Below are 24,684 nucleotides of genomic sequence, written 5' to 3'. Positions count from 1 at the left end.
GATAAGGCACGGGGTCTAACTGAGCTAACACAAGCCGCCTACGGATGGCTAAACTAAAAGAGCATACTGTAACACAGGCCCACTAGGGTTTCAGCTGAAAACATTCACCCCTAGACCCTGCCATGGGGTCGGAGCCCCACAACCTGCCCGTCTGCATGCTCCCCCTAGAGGTTTGAGCAGCGGGGCACCAGAGAATTGAGCCACGCCCCCGTCGCACGCGCTGCGAGCAGGACAAGGGAACTTTTTCTGTTTCAATATTACGGATTTGAGATTACCTCACCCCATTTTCAATGGGCTTCCCCTGTACCCAGACTACCTCAGAAAACGAGATAAGGATACCTCTTGACGGATGAGAGAAAAAGTACAATTGAAGAGTTAAACTTTGAATTGATTGAATATTTACCCAAAAGAGACTGAATTAAACCCAGAGGGAATGATAAATGAATGGGTTATCTAAAATCAGTGCTTTCATCAACCCCAGCATCACTGCAAAAAGCAAAAAGAACCAGTTACAGAAAATAAAAGGTCATGTTCTATATGACATCAGAATTGTTGCATATAAAATTTGAGCCATGCTATATTCTTAAGAGGTGGTGTAATGTACATTGCCATTACTTATTCCTAACAAATCCTGATACCTTTAGACATTTTGGAATTATAAATAGACAACTAAAGTAATAGTTAAGTTCCTAGAATAGGAGGCTCCCATTGACATGGGAGTTCATACCCAGAGAAAGAAAAACTGGGTAAACAGCATCCCTTAAAATGCTATCCCACCACATGTGTTTCTGTCTAGGTGTGCTATGCATTATGCTAAAAATACACGGAAGCTCAAGGAAGGGAAGCATGATCACTGCATACAAGAACACAGTTATTCTCATAATGCAGGGCTGAAAATTCCCGCCAGAAAAATCTTGATTCTCGCTTAATTAATCTGTTTCATTTAATTTTTTTTCTAACTTAGTAAATGGCATCATATTCTAGTAGTAATCACACTTGATTCAAAAATCTAGAAGTCATTTTTGATTCTTGTCTTTTTCTTATCTGCACAGCCAATCCATCACCAAGTCCTGTTAGTTTTTCTTCCCAAATGTAGCTCAAAGTTGCCCACTTCTCCCCTCCATTGTCACTACCATCTCTTTCCCAGACTACTAAAATAGCCTAGCATCCCTGCTAATATTTTTGTCCCTGACAGTTCATTCTCTGTAAGGAATCTAAAGTGATTTAAATTATCTATGAACTCCCTTTATAGTTAGAATGAAAACAAAATCCTTACCATGGCTTGACTCCTGAACTTTATCTCCTGCCCCCACTGTTACCCTCCTCTGGTTCTCTAATCCCTAGCAACATTGACCTCCTCTCTGGTCTTCAAAGTGACCAGTTGTGTTTCCCCACAGAGTTTGTGCAGTTGATATTCCCTCCTTCTTGAAAGTTCTGCCCTGTAGATTTTTACATGGCAAGAAAATCTTTCTTGTCAACTGGATCACAGCTCAATGCCACTTTTTCAAAGAGAACTTCCTGAAGCATCCCAACAAAAGTAGACCTCCTTCCCCCAACGTTCCCTTGTTTGCTTGTTTATGGGTATAAAATCCAGTTATCTCTTTGGAGTGTAAGAGATACAAGATCCTTGAGGGCAAGGGTCTTATGTGAGTCTTGTTCATCAGTATATAGGTATTCTATCAATATTGTTCAATGAATGAATGAGTGAATAAATAAATAGGGTAATGAAAAGGAACGGTTACCTTCTTCCCACTGTTTCCTTTTCACTAACTGGGAGTCATGACACTCCCAGTTTCATCATGACTAGGCAAAGTCACTAGCAATCAGGCAACAAAGTAAAAAAATATATATAGTCTTAAAGAGAAATATGCAAAGGGGTTAAAGGGGAATTAGGAAAGAAAAATCTTAATTTAGGAAAAAGAAGAGGAGACTTCTTTAAATCACCATAGCATCTCCCTCAATGCTGGTCCTTCCAATTCAGAAATATAAAAGGAAACGGCTATGTTTTATGAAGTATTGTGTAAATTGTATTTTCTGAGTTGAAATATATGAAATACACTAGGTAATGTATTACCTAACTGGTGAATCTCAAGAGGATTTACATTACATCAAAGTGAAGATTTCAATCTACCAAGTTCTCATGAAGTAGTATAAGCATGTTAACTGGCATGAGATACAATGTAGGATTTCATCTTTTTCACAATTGAAGGATAAACAGGTAATCAGGGTAACGGTGATCAGAAATAAAATACATTGTTTACATTTCAATAAAAAATTGACCTTAAATAACAGATTTCTTTTAAAATAGCTATTTAAAATGTTTACTAAAATTACTCTGCTCAAGGGACGCTTAAAAGATGGTGACATGAGAGTACTTGTGTAAAACCTCAGAAGTTTAAAATTATATGCTCACATTTATACAAGTTGACTTGTCAATGACTTTTAAGAGTAGAAATTTAGTATAATTATGCATAACACATAATTTTTTGTTTTAATTGCAAAATTATTTCATTTGACTATGACTCACTACATAAAAGGGGAAAAACTTATTTCTTAATAAAAACATATTAACTAGCCTATTAATAATCAGGTTTCTAATGCAGCACCACATTCTGAAATCTAAAAACTGCATTCCTATTATGTTACAGATTAATATCTGTTCTCAGAACTATTTCCAAAAAAAAAAAAATTATTACCAGACATAAACTGTGTAATAAAGGATAATTCCATTTGGCTCCAGAGGTGGTTGCCATGACAACTTCACCGTGACACCAGACAACTGTTTTACAGAGAAGTCTTGAGGGGGAGAATCAGGAGCTGAAAAGTTAGGGTATAGAATAATGTATTTTATTAAACATATATAAGAAAAAGTTAACATGGAAATACACACAATTTTTATTATAAACTTTCTGGTAAAGGAATTAGGTTCAGTGCTTTTCTCCAGAAGCACGAGAGACTGTTTATTTTCAAAATGAGATGATAAAGGAAGATTTTGCATGGTGGTATTAGAACATCTGTTTCTGTGATTCAATGGAAAAAAATATTTCATGAGAAAGTAGAACAAGGGGTATGTCACAGTGACTCACCTACTGTTCAAGTACATCTTGGTCAACTGTCATCCTCTAATAAAAATAAAAACTTTATTGAGGGTGAATAAATACACAATAAAAGAGGTCCCTAGACAATAAAAAGAGGTGGGAAAAAAATCACACATCCAAGAAGTTGGGAAAGTGATAAGCATAACATTGGGAAAGCAGTTAAAATGACTGACCTCACAAATGAAAACTACATCCCTCAATCTCTGTTGTGTCATTAAAAAGTAAAATAATATCAAACTCTGTTCACTCAGTCTTCAAAATTGAATGGTTTACAAAGGAAATACCAATGTAGCACATAAATAAGAAAATAATGTAGAATCTACTTATAACTCTGCTATAATAGTGTAAAATACAAATACATTTGCTATTTGGCATTGAATAAGTGGTAAAAACATTACTGCAAAATAGTTAGCCAACTTCATACTTCCATTTAGGTAAAACATTTAGAATGGCATTTCTCAGCTGCTGTGTAACACCACAGTAATGTCTTAGAATAATAGAATACAACTTTTTGCATGTAAAAAAGGAAAACACTAAAATTTGGTTCATTGTTACAGTGATGCACGGAATGTGAATTTATAGGTAGCTAATAGAAATTCTGAAAATTTGTTTACATCTTTAAACAATGGCAATTGAAATACAGTTCATGTACAGATCACTATTTCCAACAATTTGGACAGAATCCTGCCTGACTTACTTCATTTTTTTTCTTTTTTACTTCTCTGAATAATCTCAGCTACAGTTGTACGTGTTCCCATGTGTGCATGTTTTCATTATTTTACTAACAATAATTTTCCAAATAATTTTATTGAGCAGCAGAAAGTTTATGAGACAAGTTATAAGGAATAATAGTGATAGTTGTATTTGGTATTTTCATTTGGTTATTTTCACTGGCACTACAATAATGTTGCTATCAAATAATAGTTATCACAGGAATGTATGCATCAATTAGAGATGTCTGTTTCCCAAGATAAGAATTATCTCTGAAAATTCTCTTTCATTTGTCAAAACAAAAACCTATAAATATTTCTCCTAGCATCCTTGTAAAATCTGTTTATTGTTTACAAAAAGGACTTCAATAAAAAATGCAGTAACTTAGAAACTAATATGTTGCAACTAACCATTTCTAACATGCTTTAAGATGCTTACGTGGAATACCAGATAAAGGTTGGTGCCTTTAAAAGCTAACCTTCAGTAGATCTCTGAATATTTTATTTTTAATGTAAAACATTTTATTGCTAAGTAAATGTAATTAACATGTCTATCTAAAAAAAAAAAATCACTGCAGACCCACTGTAGCAGACTAAGTTTTAATCATTTTGGCATATGTATTCTAAAATGTTTTGGCATATGTATTCTAAAATATAATCTAACAAAATTGAAACTAGAAAAATTAGAACTTTTGCAGTGCATTCAATTTGTCATCTCAGAGCATCGCAAGGTAGCTGAGAAGGAACTTCACAGTCTATCGCTCCTCTGCCTGGCATGATCTTTCCGATTTCTCGCCCTCCTTTTTTATTCATTTTCATGTCACAGCTTTGACATAACTTCCACAGCTACACTTTACCTCACACCCCAGAGTAGCTTAGGTCCTTCTTTTGTCCTGGTGAATAATTTGGGGGAACATTTATGCCAGTAATTAAAATCATAAAAATTATTTGTTCACACATTTGTCAAATTTAGGTCTCTTGTTCTAACCACGAGCTGCATGAGGGCAAAGAGTTCCTAATTCCCAAATAGGCAAATTTTCTCAGATCTTTATCGATTCTCGATTTTCTGCAATTTTTCAACAAGGGAGCCTTGTTCTTTATCCTATTCCTTAGAAATTATGACTTGGCCAAGAATTTAGATGGAACTTTACCTTGAGGAAGCATATTTTTAACGGCCCAGGTAATTCAGATACACAACATACTTTGGAATTATTGACTTGAGTGGTAAAAGCTCTGCCTGCTCAAAATATATGTTCACTACTGGTCTCATTCCATCATATAAGATCTCAAATTCTTGCCATTAGGAACTTTTGATTAGATTAGTTACATAGAAGTGGGTATTATTTTCAGAAAGACATTGGTAAATTTTTTACTAATATAATCTTAAGTATATATAAGATAGAAAGGAGCACTAACTTTCTTCCCCAGTTTTTAACCATTGACTTACTTGGAAGGATTTTTTTATTAAGATAATTTTAACTTTGAGAGTAAGGAGAATCTATTTATGAAAAAAAAATGGAATTTTGGCAGGTAAATGTGATGGAACAGCAAGCATAGTAAGAAGATGCAATGACTATGGAAAACTGACCCACGGAGGCATCACACTGAGAAACTGGGGCAACCCAGAGAGCCCTAGCCAAGATGCTTTGGTGAAATTCTTTGGTAGAGGTTAAAACATGGAGAGACCTGCAAAAAGAGAAGAGGGATGTGAAGACTTTATTCTTTTAAAAAGAAAGAGAGCAATGCTGGGAAAAGTCTCCCTTCCTAGCAGTGTCTAATGCACATTCTGCCCTGGTGAATGATTCTAGACTCTTAACATTCATAGGCTATGGCCTAGCTTTAAGATAGGGAAACTTGACAGAAAGAAAGACGAAAAAAAAAGATACTCCACAAACACGTATGATACTTCCAGGCCTACCCTTCATGGAAACAGAAATTCCTTTTACAGAAAAAAAAAAAAAAATTCTCTAAATATGCAAAGTATAAAATATAAAATGCAAAACCTGATCCCAAATGTATCTTTCAAAAGTTATTTTCTTGGCATAATATATGTCTAACTTGGTAAGGTATCAATGTAAAGTGGCCTCAGTAGTAAAGCTGATTTTATTTGGGTTAGGGAAAGGTATGTTTAAATATTCAACATGAAAGCTACTAACACTGGGGAATAGCATCTTGTCCAATTATGTAGGGAACCTGTACAATAGCCTGATCTCATTATCAAGTTAATCCTCAATATCATAAAAAAAGTGCTGAACATTTACATAAACATAATCTGCTTCAAAGTTCATGTTAATGTCTATCCTTAAAAATGTAAAAGTTGAAAAACACAGTCATGACATATATCAGTTAATGTTCAAATCAAATTTTTAGCCTTAAAAACGTCCATGGAAAAACATGACTGACTGTTTTTTACAGAGTACTGATGACTTTAGAAAAATAAAAAGCATTTTATGCCTGATTTCACTAAATGTAAATCTAACATTGCTAGCTTATTTTCCCATGACAATGAAATCGCTGTATAACGCTGGTATGGTACACAACTGATACCCATGACTAGAGGAGTTTTTACATTGTTTCATTCTATATATGTGTTTCTCGAAATATTATAGAATCAAAGTATATCAATATCCACTATTATATTTACCATCTTCCTCAGTCAGTATACTTATGGGAGCACTCCGAACTCCTTCACCTTTGAGTGTACTAGCAGACACCTCAATCATATATTGGGTATATTTCTTCAGTCCTAAATAGAAATAAAATAGGTAGGAGGCAAACTATGAAATGGCTCTCAATACAATCTTCCAAAAATAAAAACTAAGTGAAAATGTCATTCTTTGGCAACAGTAGCTCTTATTTATGAAGACAAAATGATATAGGATAAAGTGGAAAAGGACGGATCTACAGTATTCTTTCATGTGACTTGCAATAAACTCCTAGCTTATTTAACCAAAAAGACAAAATTGTAATACGCTGCATGAAAATAATCTCAAACTATTAACATTAAGCTAATATTTGTGGTTACTGTTGTTATAAATGCAAATATCCAATATTAGATTTGTTCTTTTACCTTTAATGTTTTGGGTTAAAGAGGTTGTATTTATAGTTCTTTCCTCATTTCCATTACTTCTCTTGAGATAAATTGTATATTTTTGTATGATTCCATTGGGACTACTTGGGGGCAGGAATGATAGCTCAATCTCTCCAGAAGAAATATTTTTGTAAGTGATATTTTCTGGTGCACTATCAGGCACTGAAAGAAACAAAAAAATATAGATACATAAAACAATTCCATTCGAAAAATCTATTCTGCTGAAATTGTCACTGAAGCGCACTAGGTTATTTACATGTGAATATTCACTAGAGTGCAATGGTAATAAACATCCTGAATGAAGTAAGGTATAAATAAATTATAGGACTTACAACTGTATAAGAAAAATTTTCATTCAAAAGAAAATACTACTATGATTCCACAGAATAACAGTTATAAGATGATACGTTTACTAAAATACTTGGAACTATAGGAACCTGTCTTGTACTGAAGAACACACAGATACAAGAAAGAGAATTTTAAAACACTTAAAACTTGATTCTACTCCTCATTAATGATAATATAAAAAAAGATCAGTAGGTTAGTTTTGGTCGACAACAGGGTCTATGACAAGGCAAGGAGTCCTTCCTAGATGTGAGACTGCATATTATGACCTGGCAGCAAAACCACCTCCCAAGAATATGGGATATCATTAAGTAAAACACTGGTTTTCTGTATCTAACATTTTTATATGGAATACATTATACATAAAATGGTTTTCCATGTAAATTTGAGCCCAAAACTATATACAAGATTCCAATTCCGATAAAATATTGGAACAGATACCCTAAATTGAGTGAATATCTTACTTAAAATAACTACAACTCTGCATAACATTAAGATAAATTTTCTTTAAGAAATTCTGGTGCTGAAAAGAAAGTTAGAATCCAGTGGTGACTGGCCAAAAGAAGTCACAGAAAAACAAACAAGCAAACAAAATGCAAAGACAGAAATCCTGAGAAGGAAGCTGGTACTAAAGCCAGTTTTGCCTTGCAGTAGATTGGTTAATTCTAGTGCCTTTGCATTTGTATAGTAACATCTGTGTAGTGTGTCAGAGAAAGACTATAAAGTCCTGGGGCCAGCTGAAGGATGAGCCGTATCTCTACAGAAAGCCCTGAAATCCCAAAAGAATGCAACTGTAACCAGTGTTATTATATTGAACAATTCTAGGGGATACTTTAGAGTCTTCTGCATGTGCCATAGAAGTCTATGTGAATGGTAACTCCTGGTCTTGTGCAATGTGATGCATTCATTCTCAAGGAATAGGAAGTGAGAAATAAACCTGCCATGCAGAGAGGACAGAAAGGAAACCTTTTTTCTCTCTTGCCACTCCACTGGGTAGAGAGATAGAAAAGAAATAAAAATTATGCTGTTTTGGATTTATAAGCCTATCCCCATGATCATATGTTGACTAAATCCATGATACCTATATGTACCCTGAAGAAACCTCTACTTCAGAATTTAAATTAAAATAAAACTGTAGTCCTGAGCTGCTATTACTCCTAAACAACTAGAAGTAAATAAAAATACTTGCTGGAGGAACTCAACTTCAACACAACCCACATAAATTTCTCACAGCTAAAGTTTCAAAGAGTATGAGCTCACGGATAAAATCACTAAACACACAAGCAAATCAGATATCAATAGTGAAAGTCAGCAAAGAAAAGAAAAAACACATACACATACACAGTAGTCAGATTTTGAGATTCCAGATATTGAAATAAAATAGAAATGTTTAATATGTTTCAAGAAATCAAACATATTTTAAAATATGAGCAAAGAATTATTTAAATAATGGTAAATAATATTAAATAACCAAGCAAGTTTGAAGGAGAACAAGATAGATCTTCTAGAACAGAACAAAATGACTAAAATTAAAATTCCCTTGAGGTATTAAAGATCAGATTAGATAAAGAAGAAGAGAACTTTAGTGAAAAGGATGATAGTATTGAAGAAATTATCAAGAATGTAGATCAAAGAAAACAGTTATGGAAAATACAAAATGGCAGTTGAGACAGATGATATCTGCAGGGGGGGTTAAGATAATAGAGAAAATAAAGAAGAAATATTTAAAGGGATAATGGCTGGGGCTCATCAAAATTATTCAAAGATATCAAACATCAGATCAAATAATTTCAGTAAATCCCAAGCAGAATTTTTTAAAACCATATTTAGACATATCATTGTGAAAATACAGAATACCAAAGAAGAAAACATCTTAACAGTACCAGAAAGAAAACAAATCATCTACATAGTAATGACAATTAGACCAACAATCAACATCAGCTGAAATACAAGTGGAATTCTATACCCAGAAAAATAAACAGTAGCAAACTAAAAACATATTCAGACAATAAAAAAAAAAAAAAACCTCAGGGATAATGCCATCAACACATCCTCAGTAAATGAAATTGTAGACAATGCACTTTAGGTAGAAAACTATTTACCACAGATGAAAGATCAGAGTGGCCAAGATAATGGTTTAAAAATTGAGTACATAGAACAATAACATAAATAATTAACTTGGAGGGTTAAACAATATAAACTAAATAGGTAAATATTATTGCCATTCAAGAGTCCTGTTATAAGACTCTTTTCTTTCAAATGAAAGAAACTGAACTTTTTTATTAGTATTCTAAATTGAATGGATATAAAAATTACTAATAGTAAATTTAGTAGATAAATAAAATTCAGAAGCCTTAAAAGTGTAGATACAATGTCCCTCCCCTCGATTGTTACCAGTTATTGGGTTATGGTGTCAAGGCACACTTAATAGGAAAAAGTAATTTTAAAATATTGATATTTTTAAAACTTGGAGGGGATTGCAATTCAATGCATAGTTTGACGTAGCAATATAATTCCACTATCCTTTCTATCCTAAACACGCTAAATGTTCTCTAGTGTTTTCCCAGGCCAACACATTGCATGGAGAAAAATCCTCAACATCTACCCTGAATGCTTTCTTAACTTTTGGCTCTAAGTGAAATCTTGGACCTGCTGAGAAATACCACTACAATTTAGCCCTCTTGGGTATCATGTTTGTTTTTCTCCCATAGTCCCACTAACCATAGGGCGTAGGAGTTGGGTAGTTGCATTTATTGCTCCTTTTTTCTTCCTGAAGAACCACAGATCCATTGAAGCCCCATTCTGTTAGATACCATCACATGCTACCCCTCTTTAAGACAGACAACTGGTAATACCTCTGTCACTTCTCTGAACATCTCAAAGATGCTATCACTTTGATGACTGACTTCTTCCCTATGACTCAGAGAGGTCAATATCCATGCAAATGATCTATCCAGTTCCCTGGACTGTGTATTTCTTTATCTCTATAATTCCAGTAATATTTCCCCCCACCACACTTCACTGGCTTTCATGGAAACACCTAAGACTTTGTCATTAACAATAACTACCAATATTCCTCTCTTTGACAACTGACTCCTATCTTTCCAGCTTACTGACTCTTATACTTTGAATCCAACAATTCTCTGACCCTCATCAAATCTTTACTGTGCATTACCTCTGTTATGCCTTCATTTCCCTACATGCTCAGGCTAGAGTCCATAGTCACTGTGATCACTTCCTAGCTATATCCATCACTTCCTTCTGTTTTTATTTTACTTTCCTGGAAAATTATAATTGGAATTAAACAAAACTCTGCTAGCTTCACATGTGCAATGTAATAACTGAAAATTGTATTTTTTTCAGCTATTAAATAGTGTTTTACAGAGTAAAACACCATTCTATGCTGACTAGTTCCACTTAAATTTATAACCTCAAATCTCAAATGGATCCTTTTCATTTCCTGATAGCTAATGTTTTTTAGTTAATTCAGTCTCCCACTCTTTAAAGTATGTTTTCACCATATTCTCTCTTCACAAACCTCTGATAAGCCCTCCCTCTCTTTATTTGAAGCTAATAAACTTGCTTCTCATTCCATTGCAAAAATAAAAACACTGAGAAGAGAGCTACATTATCATCCGACTTCAAATTTTCCCTTAACTGCCTTCCCTCTTTCCTCCTTTCCAAGCTCCATCCCTCCACGTCTGCACTGGATTTCATTCCTTCTGCCTATTCAGAGACTTTACACTTGAAGTTAGTCAGATACACATGTGAACACACATACACTGTAATATACATTCTGGTGTTTAAAAAGTCTTCTTTTGATTGCACTTGCTCCTTCAGCTATTACTCAAGTCTACTCTCCACTTCATATCAAAATTCCTCAAAATTTGCCATTCCTCATTTTCTACATTTTTTTTTTTGCCTGTCATACTCTGTTAATCTTTGTTTTTCTCCATTTTTTTCTGTAAAACCTACTCCTGTGAAGTCACCAATGACCTCCATTCTTGCCAAAGCACTAATCAATTGTATGCCCCATCTTACTTTACTTGTCAGCAGGATTTGACATAGGGAATAAACTCCTTCTACTTGAAAATCTTTATTCACTTGGCTTTGAAGACACTATCTTCTTCTAGTTTTCCTTCTATATCCAGTGACTTCTGCTTTGTCCTTGATTAGCTCTTCTTCTTGTCAAAGTCTATGTGTCGTATTATCCACAACATAGCTGTAAGCTTCTTAACATCTCCCCCGATTGTCCAGTGATGTGACTTTATCCTCATCCCTTAATTGAATATCAAAGATACGGTGAAGCTCCAAATTGTATATGCAGCTCTGGATCTTTTCCCTGAGCTTTAAACTTATTTATCTAACTGCCTTCATAATGGCACTTGGATATTTGAAACATGTTCCAAACAGAACTCCTGGATGTTCTCCGTATTGACCTCTTCCCTGGATTTCCCCGTCTAAGTAAATGGCACTACCACTCACCCAGATACTCAGACCAACAATCTACTAGTTCATCTTGATTTTTCTCTTTACTTCAACATCCAGCATATTCAGCAGCAATCTGCAAAAACTGTAACCCATATAATGTTCCTATTTCATAATTATTCAAAATCTCCTCATTAAAATTAAACTGCAAAGTTCCTACAATGGCACCCAAGAATCTCATGATCCACCTCTGCCTCTCGCCTCATCTGTGAATTCTCTACCCCAACTCACACTGTTCAAGTGACAGAAATGCCCTGCTCTGCCCCAACTCCACAGTTTTTTTCCTCTACAAGAAGCTGGCAATTGCTATTCTTCCTCTGGAACACTTTTCATCCTTATCGTTGTCTCATTTAATCCTGCATCTCATTAATATCACTGGGCAAATTAATCTCTCAGTGTGGCCTTTCCTCAGTGCTCCATCTCAAATAGCCCACTCACCACTCTTTCTCTCTTCTATCCTTGATATTTTTCACTTAGCAAAACTTACAACTACTAAAAATCACAAATTTGTTTACTGATTTGTTTTCTAATTTCTAATTTTCTAATTGTCTAGTGTCAAGTTTCAGAAAGGTAGAGACAGATTGTGTCTTGTTTACTGCTACAGCTACACTATCTAGTACAGTGGTAGAACATAATATGGAATCCATAAAAGCTGTTCAGTGAATGAATAAATATATTTAATACGATACAGAATATATTAAAAATAAGAGAGAAACTCACAGGTAAGGAATAGATACAAGATTGGGTTGAAAAACTCTTTAATTACAAAAAGGGAATTTGTGATGCTATGCTTGAATTTTATAGCTCAGTGTAACTTCCGATTTTGAAAATTTCGCATTAGATTTAAGTTTTTCCTCCACAGTTGTCTGCCTACCACCAGTAGTCAGTGTGCAAATATGCATTCCTGACCCAAGGCTGATCTCTTTTGTATTTTTATTCATTTACCCTTAGGGAATAACTAGTGCTGGATAGTCAGGTAGATAAAGCAAGACAGACTCAATGACTTACTGATTTTGAAGAGTGATTGACACACTTAGAATTTTCTGAAATAGCACAGAGTGTCCCCCAGTTGTAGAAATATTTTATAAAGTAGATAACTGATGAATACAAAGGAATGATTATAATCAATTGGAATAAGCTGAACCTATTAAAATTCCAAAACAAAAAAATACATAGTCCATGATGATAGTAAAAAAAAGGGAAGTTATCTTGAATCTGCCGAAAGACTATTGTTTGGCATAGATAGCTTTAATGTATGCAGACAAATTTTAAAATGTAATTAATTAATACAAATAAATTTATGGGGTTCTACACAAAATTTTGGTCAACATCTAAGTTATTATCCACTCATGGTTGTTGCAGCGAATCAGACAAGGTGTTTTGTTAAAGGCTTACTGTAAAGACGGTTATGTCTTAAAAAGGAAAGGGAATATGTATAGATCATCAAAAGAGTAATTTGTATGGGAACTTCTCACAGTTGTATTTATGATTATTACACCCTATGAGAAAATAAAAGCAAATCTTAAGCTTGTTGGAAAACTGTACAGTCTATGATTAAAACACACACACACACACACACACACACACAGAATCAATCTTGTATTGATTTTTCCTGGTGTTTTACTTCCAAGCATTAGTAAACTCTATTTCTCTTAAAAAGATAAGACGTTTAACCAAATAATTTATTCCCATTTTTAATTAGTAATATTAACACATCACTGAGTTAACACATCACTCAATTTCTCATGAAACAATATTGAAGAGTGGGCCCATATTTTTTACATGAATAGAAGGTATAATTACTGTATTTAATAAGATTATTTTGAGCCTAAACACAGAAAAATAGTTGCTCTTGAGCTCATCTTGCTTCAAATGACATTTGAGACCCTACTTAGCATTCTAGCTTCCTCTTTTGCCAAAGGAGCTAAAGTGGGTGGTTTAATAGCAACAAACATAATCTAGGAAAAGTCACTAATGTAGATTCCATTGTCTTCCATTTTCATCCAGGTGGAAAATGCACAGACCTTGAGACTACCCTAACTTAGGACAGAGAACCAGATATCAGGAAGATGGGCATTAAACCCTGTACTCTTACTGTTAGACTTGGCTAGGGAGCCATGGGATATATTGGTTTCCCCTTCTCTTTATTTTTTTAGCAATCTCCGGATTCTATTAAGTGAGGCCTGTAATGGGGGTCAGGAGGCCTATAGTCAAGCCCCAAGTACTATAACTTATGAGTCCTTTTACCCAAATTGTCCTAGGTCTCCTTACCTAAAAATTAAAGGGTTCTGCATGTTTTCTAAGATACTTTCCAAAATGAAAATTCTCATTTTAAACTAAATCTCAAAATTTGTATTCACTTAAAGTTTATTGTCCCTTTCTTCAAATTAAACTCATACAAACAGAAATAAAACAGAAAATAAAATTACATTTTCAATACTAAAAGATTATGTGCATGTAATAATCAGAAAACAAAAAAATTGCTTTATAATTCATCATTAAAATAAGGTGTTCCTGATGCTGTGGCCACTTAAACGAAATACTTGATAAGCATTCATAAAAATGGTTATTCTTTCATATCACAATAGAATCTTTCAAAGTTATTACTTTCTTCCCCATGCTAGGCAGAAGCCTAACAACAAATATCAGCGTAACAATGCACAGAGAGATCTTAGATATAGTTTATAATTTACCAGCTTTGTTGATTACTTCCAAAACAGCATGTACTGTGAAAGGGAAATGGGTTTTACGTCACATAGCTTTGGACTCTAATTCCAGCTCATCACTTTCCAGCTGGTGCCATTAGGCAATTAAACACCCACCAACTAATAAAACTTAAGGAGGGAAGGAAATCCTTTTCTTCTACACTGCTTTATCCCCAGGAGGGCCTGGTACATTATAAATATTTTTTGAATGAATGAACCTCTCAAACCCTCCATTTTTCATTAGATTCAGTTTTCCGTGAAGATAACAATAATGTACTGCTTTAGTTTAGAATTTTTTCAAGACAATTTCTGTGAAACCCATTAGCAGGCCCGTGACACTTAATAGGTGCTAAAAATATGCTTGTTTCATTTCCTTGACCCACTGCAAAATAAAACTGAGTCATTAAAGATCAGACATTTTTCTCAAAAATACTTATTTTAGGTACAATACCTATAAAAGCAGTGAAACATGCCAATATATGGATTAATATCAATTGTCACTTCAAAGCTCTTGATAACGTAAAATGCTCCTTTCATTACCTTCTTATTCCTGCAATTTCAACTACTGCCATTATCTATGGGCTCTTTTGTATCATCTCATTGTGTTCATTTCTGTGAAGAGTCTCAACAGGATACTTTTCTATAAAAGTAAGCTACTTTACTAGATTTCTAGATCCTCAAGGTCAAGACAGAAATTCATATATAGTATCTGGCTGAACTATATGAAATTGCTGATATTTGGCCATTTGTGACCTATAAAACTGGTAATTTAATGTGGTCCCACCAGTAGCTAGTCAGTAAATATTTATTGTTTTAAATGTACAAATAAAATAGTAACTTTACATTTAGTAATTAATTCTCAGAATACATTGCAGAATTGGCCTAATAGTTATGCCACCAATACATAATTGTAACACAATATAAACAATAAAATAAGATTATCAGACAAACTGTCTTCCTCTAGTTTCACCGAAACTAAAACACAAGTAATTCCTTGCTTGCATTACTTCGTTTAGATGGGATATCTTCTCCCAACCTATCCAGCAACCTCTATAACAGGGATCCCCAATCCCAGGGCCAGGGACTAGTACCAGCCGGTGACTTGTTAGGAACTGGGCCACATAGCAGGTGAGCGTCATAAAGCTTCTGTATTTACAGCCACTCCCTATTGCCTGAATTAACTGCCTGAGCTCTGCCTCTTGTCAGATCAGTGTCGACATTAGATTTTCATAGAAATGCAAACCCTATTGTGAATTGCCCACGCAAGGGATCTATGTTGTGTGCTTCTTATGAGAATTTAATGCGGGATGATCTGTCACTGTCTCCCATTACCCCCCAGATAGGACTATCTAGTTGCAGGAAAACAAGCTCAGGGCTCCCACTGATTCTACATTATGGTGAGTTGTATAATTATTTATTGATATGTTATGATGTAATAATAATAGAAATAAAGTGCACAATAAATGTAATGTTCTTGAATCATCCTGAAACCAACCCCACTTCCCTCCCTAGTCCAGGGAAAAATTGTTTTCCATGAAACTAGTCCCCAGGGCCAAAAAGGTTGGGGACCTCTGCTCTATAACATTCTTCTGCCCATTCCACCCTCCTCATTAAGATCCAGGCCAAATGCTGTCTCCTCCATAAGTCTTCTCCAGGCATGCCATTTTTGTGCTCCCACTCTGCATCTATATACATCTATCTATATACTATCTATATACATACCTCATTATAATCTAAGAATCTATTCCTATGAGTATGTCTCACTTTTACCTAATTTGAAAGCAAGTAGCCATTCAACCTAAAATTTTTGTTTGTTTGTTTGAGACGGAGTCTCGCTCTGCCGCCCAGGCTGGAGCGCAGTGGCCGGATCTCAGCTCACTGCAAGCTCCGCCTCCCGGGTTTACGCCATTCTCCTGCCTCAGCCTCCTGAGTAGCTGGGACTACAGGCGCCCGCCATCTCCCCCGGCTAGTTTTTTGTATTTTTTTAGTAGAGACGGGGTTTCACCGGGTTAGCCAGCATGGTCTCGATCTCCTGACCTCGTGATCCGCCAGTCTGGGCCTCCCTCAACCTAAAATTTATAGGTACATTGAAAGAATCCTTAGCTTCTTAAGGTCTTTTCATTTGAAAATTCATAGATTTTGATTAGTAGTTCTCTTATGTAAATCAGACTTTAAAAATCTGTACAATAAACCTTTTCCTGCACTTTTGCCTGAAATAGAAAATTAATTTCTGGATTATACAAAACAAACTAATGAGGGATTTTAGGTTACGTAAAACGTAAGCAACATGGCAACTATCAGCTATGCTTACCATATCACTATGTATTGTTAAACAAACGAAGCAAAACAAAGCTCACCAGTCTCCGAAGTCCTTACAGAAAGTAAAGAAGATATCTGATTGCCATGACCAAATCTGGTATAAGACCTTACAGAAATGTTATAGAGGGTGAAAGGTCTTAAGTTCCTTAATATTATGTCTGTTGTTGATGTGTTCTTCATATATGAAGTGTCTCTATCTTTATATAGCACTTCATAAGCAGTAATGATCCCATTGGGCTTTTCAGGTGGTGACCACTTCAACCTTATTTCATTTGCGGTAACATCAATTACGTCAACATCTTGAGGTGATGATTCCGGTTCTAGGGGAAGAAAAGAAAATTTTTAGTACCTATATTTTTATTGATGCTTGTTGCTTTAGACCCTAGAGGTGGCATGAAGTGAAGGCAGTGAGCATGTACAATCACTTTTAAAAAAAATTAAAACTGCAACTGATATTCTTACCATCTTCGGGAGTTCTCACAAAGATGTCATTTTCTTCAGACAAAGAACTTTCTCCAACGTGGGTTGAGGCTGCCACTCTCATTTTGTATTTTGTGTATTTCTTTAACCCTATAAGGACAATAGACAAACTGTTTAATGTCCTTAAAATAATATTCTTGGGATTGGTGTCATTTAATATAAGACCAGTAAGAATAATTTATACGGGGGACTAGCTTCCAAATAATTGCAGTCTCCTCAAATTCGTGGGCTTATAGGCCTTTCCATGTTGGTCATTTCAAATTCTTTCCTAAAATATTAAGGCAATAATTTAAAGTTGAAAAAGTAACTTTTTGGCACACTGCAGGGGGTATAGTTGACTTGGCACAAATACCATGTCAGCTGAATTACTTCAGCTGATTTTTGCAGTCGTACATTTTAGTCTTCAATAATGAGTTATTTTGATATACCAGATACAGTATTCCTTAAGTTAAGTAAATTTCTATGAGGCTTGTGATCTGATGCTTTTTACTTCTTTGTGGGTAAATCTAGTTAAAGAAAAACACATTTAATCGAGTTATCTATGCAGGTATTTTAAAAAGATATCCATGGCGACACAAAACAACAAAATATGAATTGACATAGCATGTGTTCTGTAGTATATAAGGCACAGGGAAATGGGCATATTTTCCACCAGAATAGAAATGTAAAACAAGCAACAACAATAAAATGTTGTTTTCTACCTGTTATGAGAAAGCTGTTATCTATAGTAGTTATCTGGAATGCTCTGTTTGTATCCAGTTCCATTGCATAAATCGTATAGTGAGTTATTTTTCCATTGGGATATTCTGGAGGATCCCAATATAACAAAATAGATGAAGAACTAATATTTTTATAGTTTATAACTTTAATGGAGCTTGGCACTTAAAAAGAAGAATGAACATATGAATGAAAAGAAAAAGTATCACAGTGTACAACAGCAATATTTGCAGGTAATTGTTTCAAAGGAAATACATCCTTACCTTGCTCACGTGTCCTAACATTGAGAACTGTTGGTGGTCCTTCTCCCATGATGGTGAAAGCAGATACACTAATCATGTGCTCAGTGAAAGGTACAAGTCTCCTGATAACATAAGACAGCTGTTCAGCTGCAATGTCAGTAATATACTGATTCCTTGTAGTTACTGTTTGAATTCAGTAAAAAGAGAAAAAAAGATGTTTGGCTTCACAATCAAAATTATTTTTTCCTTAGACTGTAAAATCTTAAACCTGACTTCTCCTTATTCTTTAATCTCTCCATGCACATCTCTATTAAAAGTAGATGTGTAATAATAGTAAACATAAAAATATTAATTTTAGAGATTGTATTGAATATTACTATGAATTTCTGAGTACCTCCCAATAATAACCACAAACACTTTGTGCTGATAATTTTGCTAGTTTTTACACATTACTCTGAAACATGACATTAGTGTTTTTAAGAAAACATAACTTTATTAAAGAGACTGGTTAGGAATGTTTTCTGAAAAGAAAGAGTAGGCAATAATATATAATTGAAATATTATAAATCAATACCAGGTTTTAGTAGAAGAGTTAAAGAAATACATAATTGAGATATTATAAATCAATACCTGGTTTTAGTAGAAGAGTTAAATAAATAGTTTTATTTGGACTCAAATTTCACCATACAGCCACACATTCAGTAAACCAAATAATTCTTTAAAGCAAGCATGCTTGGATAACTGATAAATAAATATCCCAGAAGGATTTCAAACGTTAGATTTTTGCTTTATTTAGAATTTGTGCTTCTAAAACTCTTAAGTAGCAATTAGGTCAAACTTTAAGTTTTTAAGGGAACATCTGCATCAGAAATCTTAGGACTCTTAATTTTCAGTGTTACCCTCCAGTCATCTTTGCACAAGAAAGATGGATCAGTAAGTGAAATATAAACATCTATTCAATGTAATGTGATTTTTTTTTTACTAATTCTACCATAAATAAAATAACACTTTTAATTTTGAATGGGACAAATACCAAATCAGAGAAAAGGTAATAAAATAAAATATTCTTCTCATTTAACATTTTAGAAAAGGTAGAAAGAGAATATGTGTCAGGTGAGTATTTTTAATTTGCCATATATGACATTCTCCGTTTAGAAACTGTAAGAGCCACTGACACTGAAGAGCAAGTGTATACACTAATGACATCACCACATCGTTGGGGTCACCTACACCTGTTTATCACACCATGCACTAGAGTTGTAACTTTCTGACCTATTTACCTTTAGTGACATTTGAAAACCTATTAGTCAAAAGCTGTAGGGAGTGTGAGGCCTGTAAATGATTTGAAGATATGTTAATCCCTTCCCATCACACCTGCTTTGGCAACTGTAATAACTGATTGTCTATGCAGCTTGGCCGGAGACTCTAGGGTGCTACTTTCTCCAGGAGGAAGGTCAAATGGGTTAGGAGGGGCCAGCTTCTGCCTGTGTGGCATTTCCATTTGTTGCATGAGGTTTTCCGACAGCTAAAAAAAAAAAAAATTGACTCCAGCCCAACAACCATTAATAATATGGCTGAACTCTACACTAAGGTTCATTTCTGTGCTAGCTAGCTCCGGTGGCTTAAATGCACTTTATAGAAAATCAAAATTCTACCTACCAACTGGTGAAGTCTGGTCTTCAGCTCTATTCCTTGCAGGAAAGTTATTATCTGGATGATTGTTATATATAAATGTAGCAAGTGAGTGAAGGTCAGATGACATCTCTGCTGAACCCTCATATAATCCTACCATTGGCTCTACTATGTTCACAATTTCTGGAGCCATGGGGTCATTTATATACTGTAATTAAAAGTAGATATTTTAAAAGACTGTGACAGTTATACTTCATGACTTAAATCAAGTATTAGTTTTAAAAACTTATCACTTTGGAATCATGCTGTTATAAAAGATAACACATTTCCATGACCACTGTCTTCTTTAGATTCCAAAATTTCATTCTCCGGCTACTAATACTCTGCATCATTGTAGCACATTGTGACCATTGTATTTCCTAGTATATTGTATATTGGGAAGGAGCAGATTTTGTTCTGACTTGAGTTAGTTTCTTTATGGTAAGATAAGATGTCCTCATGCAAAGGTTTCATGACTGAGATATTGTAACTGCTCACCCCCAAATGGTAAGTGTTCTAGGCATACTGATGTATTAGAATGTGTTTTGCTTCTCTAATTACCTGTCCTCATTTGTATACCATACATGAGAGGTCTACATGCCTGCTTGATATACATCAATGATAATAGTTTATAATAGAGTGAAGTTACATACCAGAATAAAACTGCATGGTAATATTAATAGTTTTCACACAGGATTCATGGCATACCTGTCAAGACTCTGGACTTAAGGAATATTTAAAGTAACTGCAATTGTTCCTAGATCCTATAATGTAATTCACACATGTCAAGTTCACCAAAATGGCAAATACTGAGGTGAAAACATCAGGAACAGATTATGGACGAATACGGTAGAGGTTTTTATTTAGCTAACAAGATGATTCTCATTTCTCCATCCCCACTAGCATAATTGATTGAAACAAAATGGGGAAAAGGTGTTTTGACCAAATAATATTGGATATTTGTGTAGAATGTTGACTTTGGAAATAAGACTACACATTAATCAAAGAAAATGTTGCTTTAAGGGACTTAACCAAGTACAATGTGTGGACTTTCTTTGGAGTCTAATTAGAACATACCTAATCAATACAGGATGTGAAGATAATCAAGGAAATCTGAATGTGTTCTAGGTATTAAATGATACCAGGATGGTATTAGTAATTTTGTTCATTGTGGTCATGGCATTATTTTATGGGTGAAAATGTCCATGGTTTTTAGAAATTCGTGCTTAGATATATAGGAACAAAATGATGTTAAGTCTGGAATTTATTTTAAAACCCGAGGCAAGAATGGCAGCCTATTGATGATTACTGAATCCAGGTGGCAGGTATATGGAGGCTTATTAGACTCTTTTCTCTACTTTTAAACCTGTTTGAAATTTTCCAAAATAAAATACTTTTGAAAAAAGAATATGCTGAAAAATCTACTCTCTTGTGCTATTTTTTTTAACTTCTGCTTCAAAACTTACCTCCAAAACACATTTTTTTAAAAAAATATTCTATTCCTTATCAATTCTATGCTCTTTTACCCTCAGAGTTTATAACAATTAATTCATAATATAGGTTTCAGTTGTTTATAAGTTTTGGTATATCTGTCTTTTAATTATCTTACATGTGTTGGAGTTGTCTTCACTCAGAGAGCCAAAAACAGGTTTTCTAGGCCTTAGGAACATCAAAACACTTAATAGTTTCCAAAAAATGAAAGTAGGTGCTCAGGAAAAGGTTCAGTAAAGCAAGAAATTGTATGGCATTTCAGTTAACTATCTACAAAAGCAAGTTACTTAAATATTCACTCTTCTGAAAGATAAAAGAATGGAGAAATGAGTCAAAAAATTTTCAGTCCTCTGAATATTTACAAAACGTAATTGTCTAAATCTCATTACAACTCTACCCAGAAAAGTGTTGTCATGAAAAGCAGCAGGTTTCCCATAAAAACTACTTTTTAAAAGTTGTGATAAAGAGCTATGGATAGGGAACTCTATATGGGTTTGTTCCTATGTCCTTGTAGAGGACAAAGTAAAGGTCTTCTATCTTACAACAGCTCACTTCAGCGCTGCCTCCACGGGGAAATTAGGGAGGGCAGGAATCACAAACACATAACTCAGAGAAGCTCTGGTGTTGCAGTCAATACTTTATGCCCAAACCACACAGCTGTTTCCACCATCAATCAGTCACCCTTTGAAAATCTACTGTATACAAAGCACTATAGAATGAACTATAGTGAGGTAGTACAAAGAATTTCCCCCTCAACCATGGTTTTGCATTAAATCTCTCAATATTTTCTATCCCATGCCAGACAAATTATTGAGGGATAAAGCATAGCATCCCATCAATTACATATGTTAAGCATCTCTGCTGACAAACTGCCATTTCAAAGTGAGAGTTGACCTGAATGCTTTTGACTATGTGAATGACTCCCAAATTCTGATATTCTGACATTAGAAAAATCCTCCATAACTTGGGCAATGATTTGAACATTGGCTTTGTAATAACCCAGAATGTTATCACTAAGTGTGTCCTGTTGCGAATATTTCTCACACTTAACCTCTTAAGAAAAGACATTAGGTTAGACGTTAGTCAAGTTTTCCTAATGATAAAAAAGTAATAATATTAAAAGCAAAAATGTTAGGAAAAAATTTGGATTTAAGAGAGTAGTGGGAAGGGGCAGAGAGAAGCAGCAGTAGAAATGAGAGAAATAGGAGGGAAAAACGTCCATTGCAACACCTAAAACTTCCCAACTCACTGCTACTACTGACATTCTGAATTAGATATTTTTCTGTTGCGGGGCTGTGCTGTACATTGTAGGATGTGTAGCAGCTTCCCTGGCCCCCACCTACCTTAGCTGTGACAATGAACATGTCTTCAAAGATTAACAAATGTCTCTTGGAGAGCAAAATTGCCCCTGGTTGAGAACCATTGAGTTAGGGAATGTCACAATTTGTCAACATGAAAGGCCTTGCATATGCTGCCCAGGAATTCTTGGAATTTATGTGAAAGAATTAAGAGTCTTCAGAGTTAAATTCCTAATCCACCTGAATAAACCAACTTGATTTTACATGTAATAATCTTCATCATAGTGAATGTGATTTTATTTTCTAAAAAATCATATCTATCAGTTTAGGGTCACTGGAGGTCTGCTGAATTGAATTAATGAAATGTTTGACTTATTCTTAAGAAATGCTTCTATATGTTAATGTACACTATAACATGATTTGTGCTGTTATCAAGAAGTGGTAAAAAGAAAATTTTTTAATCAGCATATGCTTGGAAATCTTCTAAAGGACGCCGTATTGTTCAACACATTATTCAGGTGAGCAAATCTTTAAGTCTTGACTATGTTTATGTTCCTAATGCTGAATAAAATAAACTTATCTCAAGGCATTGCTAAACTACTTTTGGGTTCTGTCCTCAGCCTCATTCCTAGCAACCAGCCAAGCATTTGGCACAAGACTTTCTTCTTACGTTCACCAGTGACAAACATTGATATTCTCAAGGAATACGTTGGATGAAAAGATGCATCTATATGAATCTCAGAAGTCTGTAATACTAGACAGCAATATGTCTATTGGAGAAAAATGTCTCAGGTTTCTAATAGAACAAGTACTGGATGGGATATGACTGAAGTTCAAGCAAAGAGCAGTCCATGGAAATGACTTCAGGGTTTTTTAGACTTCAGTCTCAGCGGAATGAGGCTACCAATTTCACTTTTATTTCACTATTTTGAAAGATGGAAGAAATTTACATCGAAGGAGAAAATAATTATGCTCAATTTGGCTCCCTTCAAACTACATACAGAATATTGTGTTCAGTTGAGTAAGAGGATCCTTGACAAACTAGAAAATATGCACAGGAATATAATCCATGATATAAGGGACCTAGAAGCCATGACTAACAAAAACTAAGGATATTAAGTCTTTGGAAAACTCTGACCACTATCTTCGATGAGAAAGAGTTAAATCATTGTTTATTATTGTTGTCACTGCAAAGGCTAACGTTTTAAGCTTCTGTGTGTTACAGAGTGTTAAACACTTTTATTCATTTGAACTTGCTTTATTGTACCCCAAAGAGATAGATTATTTTTATCTCCATTTTACAGTCATCTGTTCAAGTTCACAAAACTGGTGACAGCCAAGGTAGGATTGGAACATTTTTCCTGGTTCCAAAGCTCATGTTCATAGCCACTATAATCTACTGTATTGGTCTAGAGAGGAGAGTTAGGACCAACTGATGAAAATTAAAAGACAAATATTTCAGTTCAAGGTAAAAACAGCATCGTTTCTCATTCATCTATGGGTTTCTGTGTCTAACAGAGTGCCTAAAACCTCATGATTCCTTAAGAAATAGATCCTTGTGGGACCATAACAAAGAATACTTCAAAGCTTATAGGATAGGAGCTACTTTTGCAGTGGTAGATATCCTATAATAGTTGATAAAATATTTTAGCAGAGGTTGGATTCACATCATTTATTAGGAATGTTATAGATCAGATTCATATGTACGTGTGGAAGTTGAAATAAAATATCTCAAACCCTGAGACTCATTTTGCTAATGTAATTTTCAAATATTTGTTTAAATATTAAAAGTAAAATTTTATACATATTTCAGCTTATTTAAATAATCCATATTTATTCAGAAACAAATAGATCATGGGAGTCACTGGAATAAAAAACTCAATAAGGGTAATGAGATCAAATCATGCCTAGCATAGGAGTGTTATATTATATTTTTAAGTTTAATAATCATGATATATGTACATGGCTACAAAAAAAAAAGGATGATGAAGGGTTTATAATGAAAATGACTATTCCCTGTTTGTACCTA

At 34.4% G+C, this 24,684-nt stretch overlaps 1 protein-coding gene across 2 annotated transcripts in view; it reads right to left on the bottom strand.

Annotated features, from left to right (window-relative positions):
- Positions 1-24,684, bottom strand: part of PTPRQ (protein tyrosine phosphatase, receptor type Q) — a 251,518-nt gene that overhangs the window by 162,045 nt on the left and 64,789 nt on the right. For both annotated transcript variants that reach the window (XM_025403263.1, XM_025403264.1), the window contains 8 exons: positions 19,855-20,035; positions 18,217-18,378; positions 17,938-18,117; positions 17,219-17,326; positions 16,795-17,076; positions 6,879-7,061; positions 6,453-6,554; positions 2,697-2,817 (listed from right to left, as the gene is read on the bottom strand). In XM_025403263.1, coding sequence (XP_025259048.1) covers positions 2,697-2,817; positions 6,453-6,554; positions 6,879-7,061; positions 16,795-17,076; positions 17,219-17,326; positions 17,938-18,117; positions 18,217-18,378; positions 19,855-20,035 — 1,319 coding nt within the window. The remainder of the gene's footprint in view (positions 1-2,696; positions 2,818-6,452; positions 6,555-6,878; positions 7,062-16,794; positions 17,077-17,218; positions 17,327-17,937; positions 18,118-18,216; positions 18,379-19,854; positions 20,036-24,684) is intronic.

Source organism: Theropithecus gelada, chromosome 11 (genome assembly GCF_003255815.1).
Source record: "Theropithecus gelada isolate Dixy chromosome 11, Tgel_1.0, whole genome shotgun sequence".
NCBI lineage: Eukaryota > Metazoa > Chordata > Mammalia > Primates > Cercopithecidae > Theropithecus > Theropithecus gelada.
The sequence above is the reverse complement of the archived record's forward strand: the minus strand, read 5'-3'. Positions and strand labels throughout refer to the sequence as shown.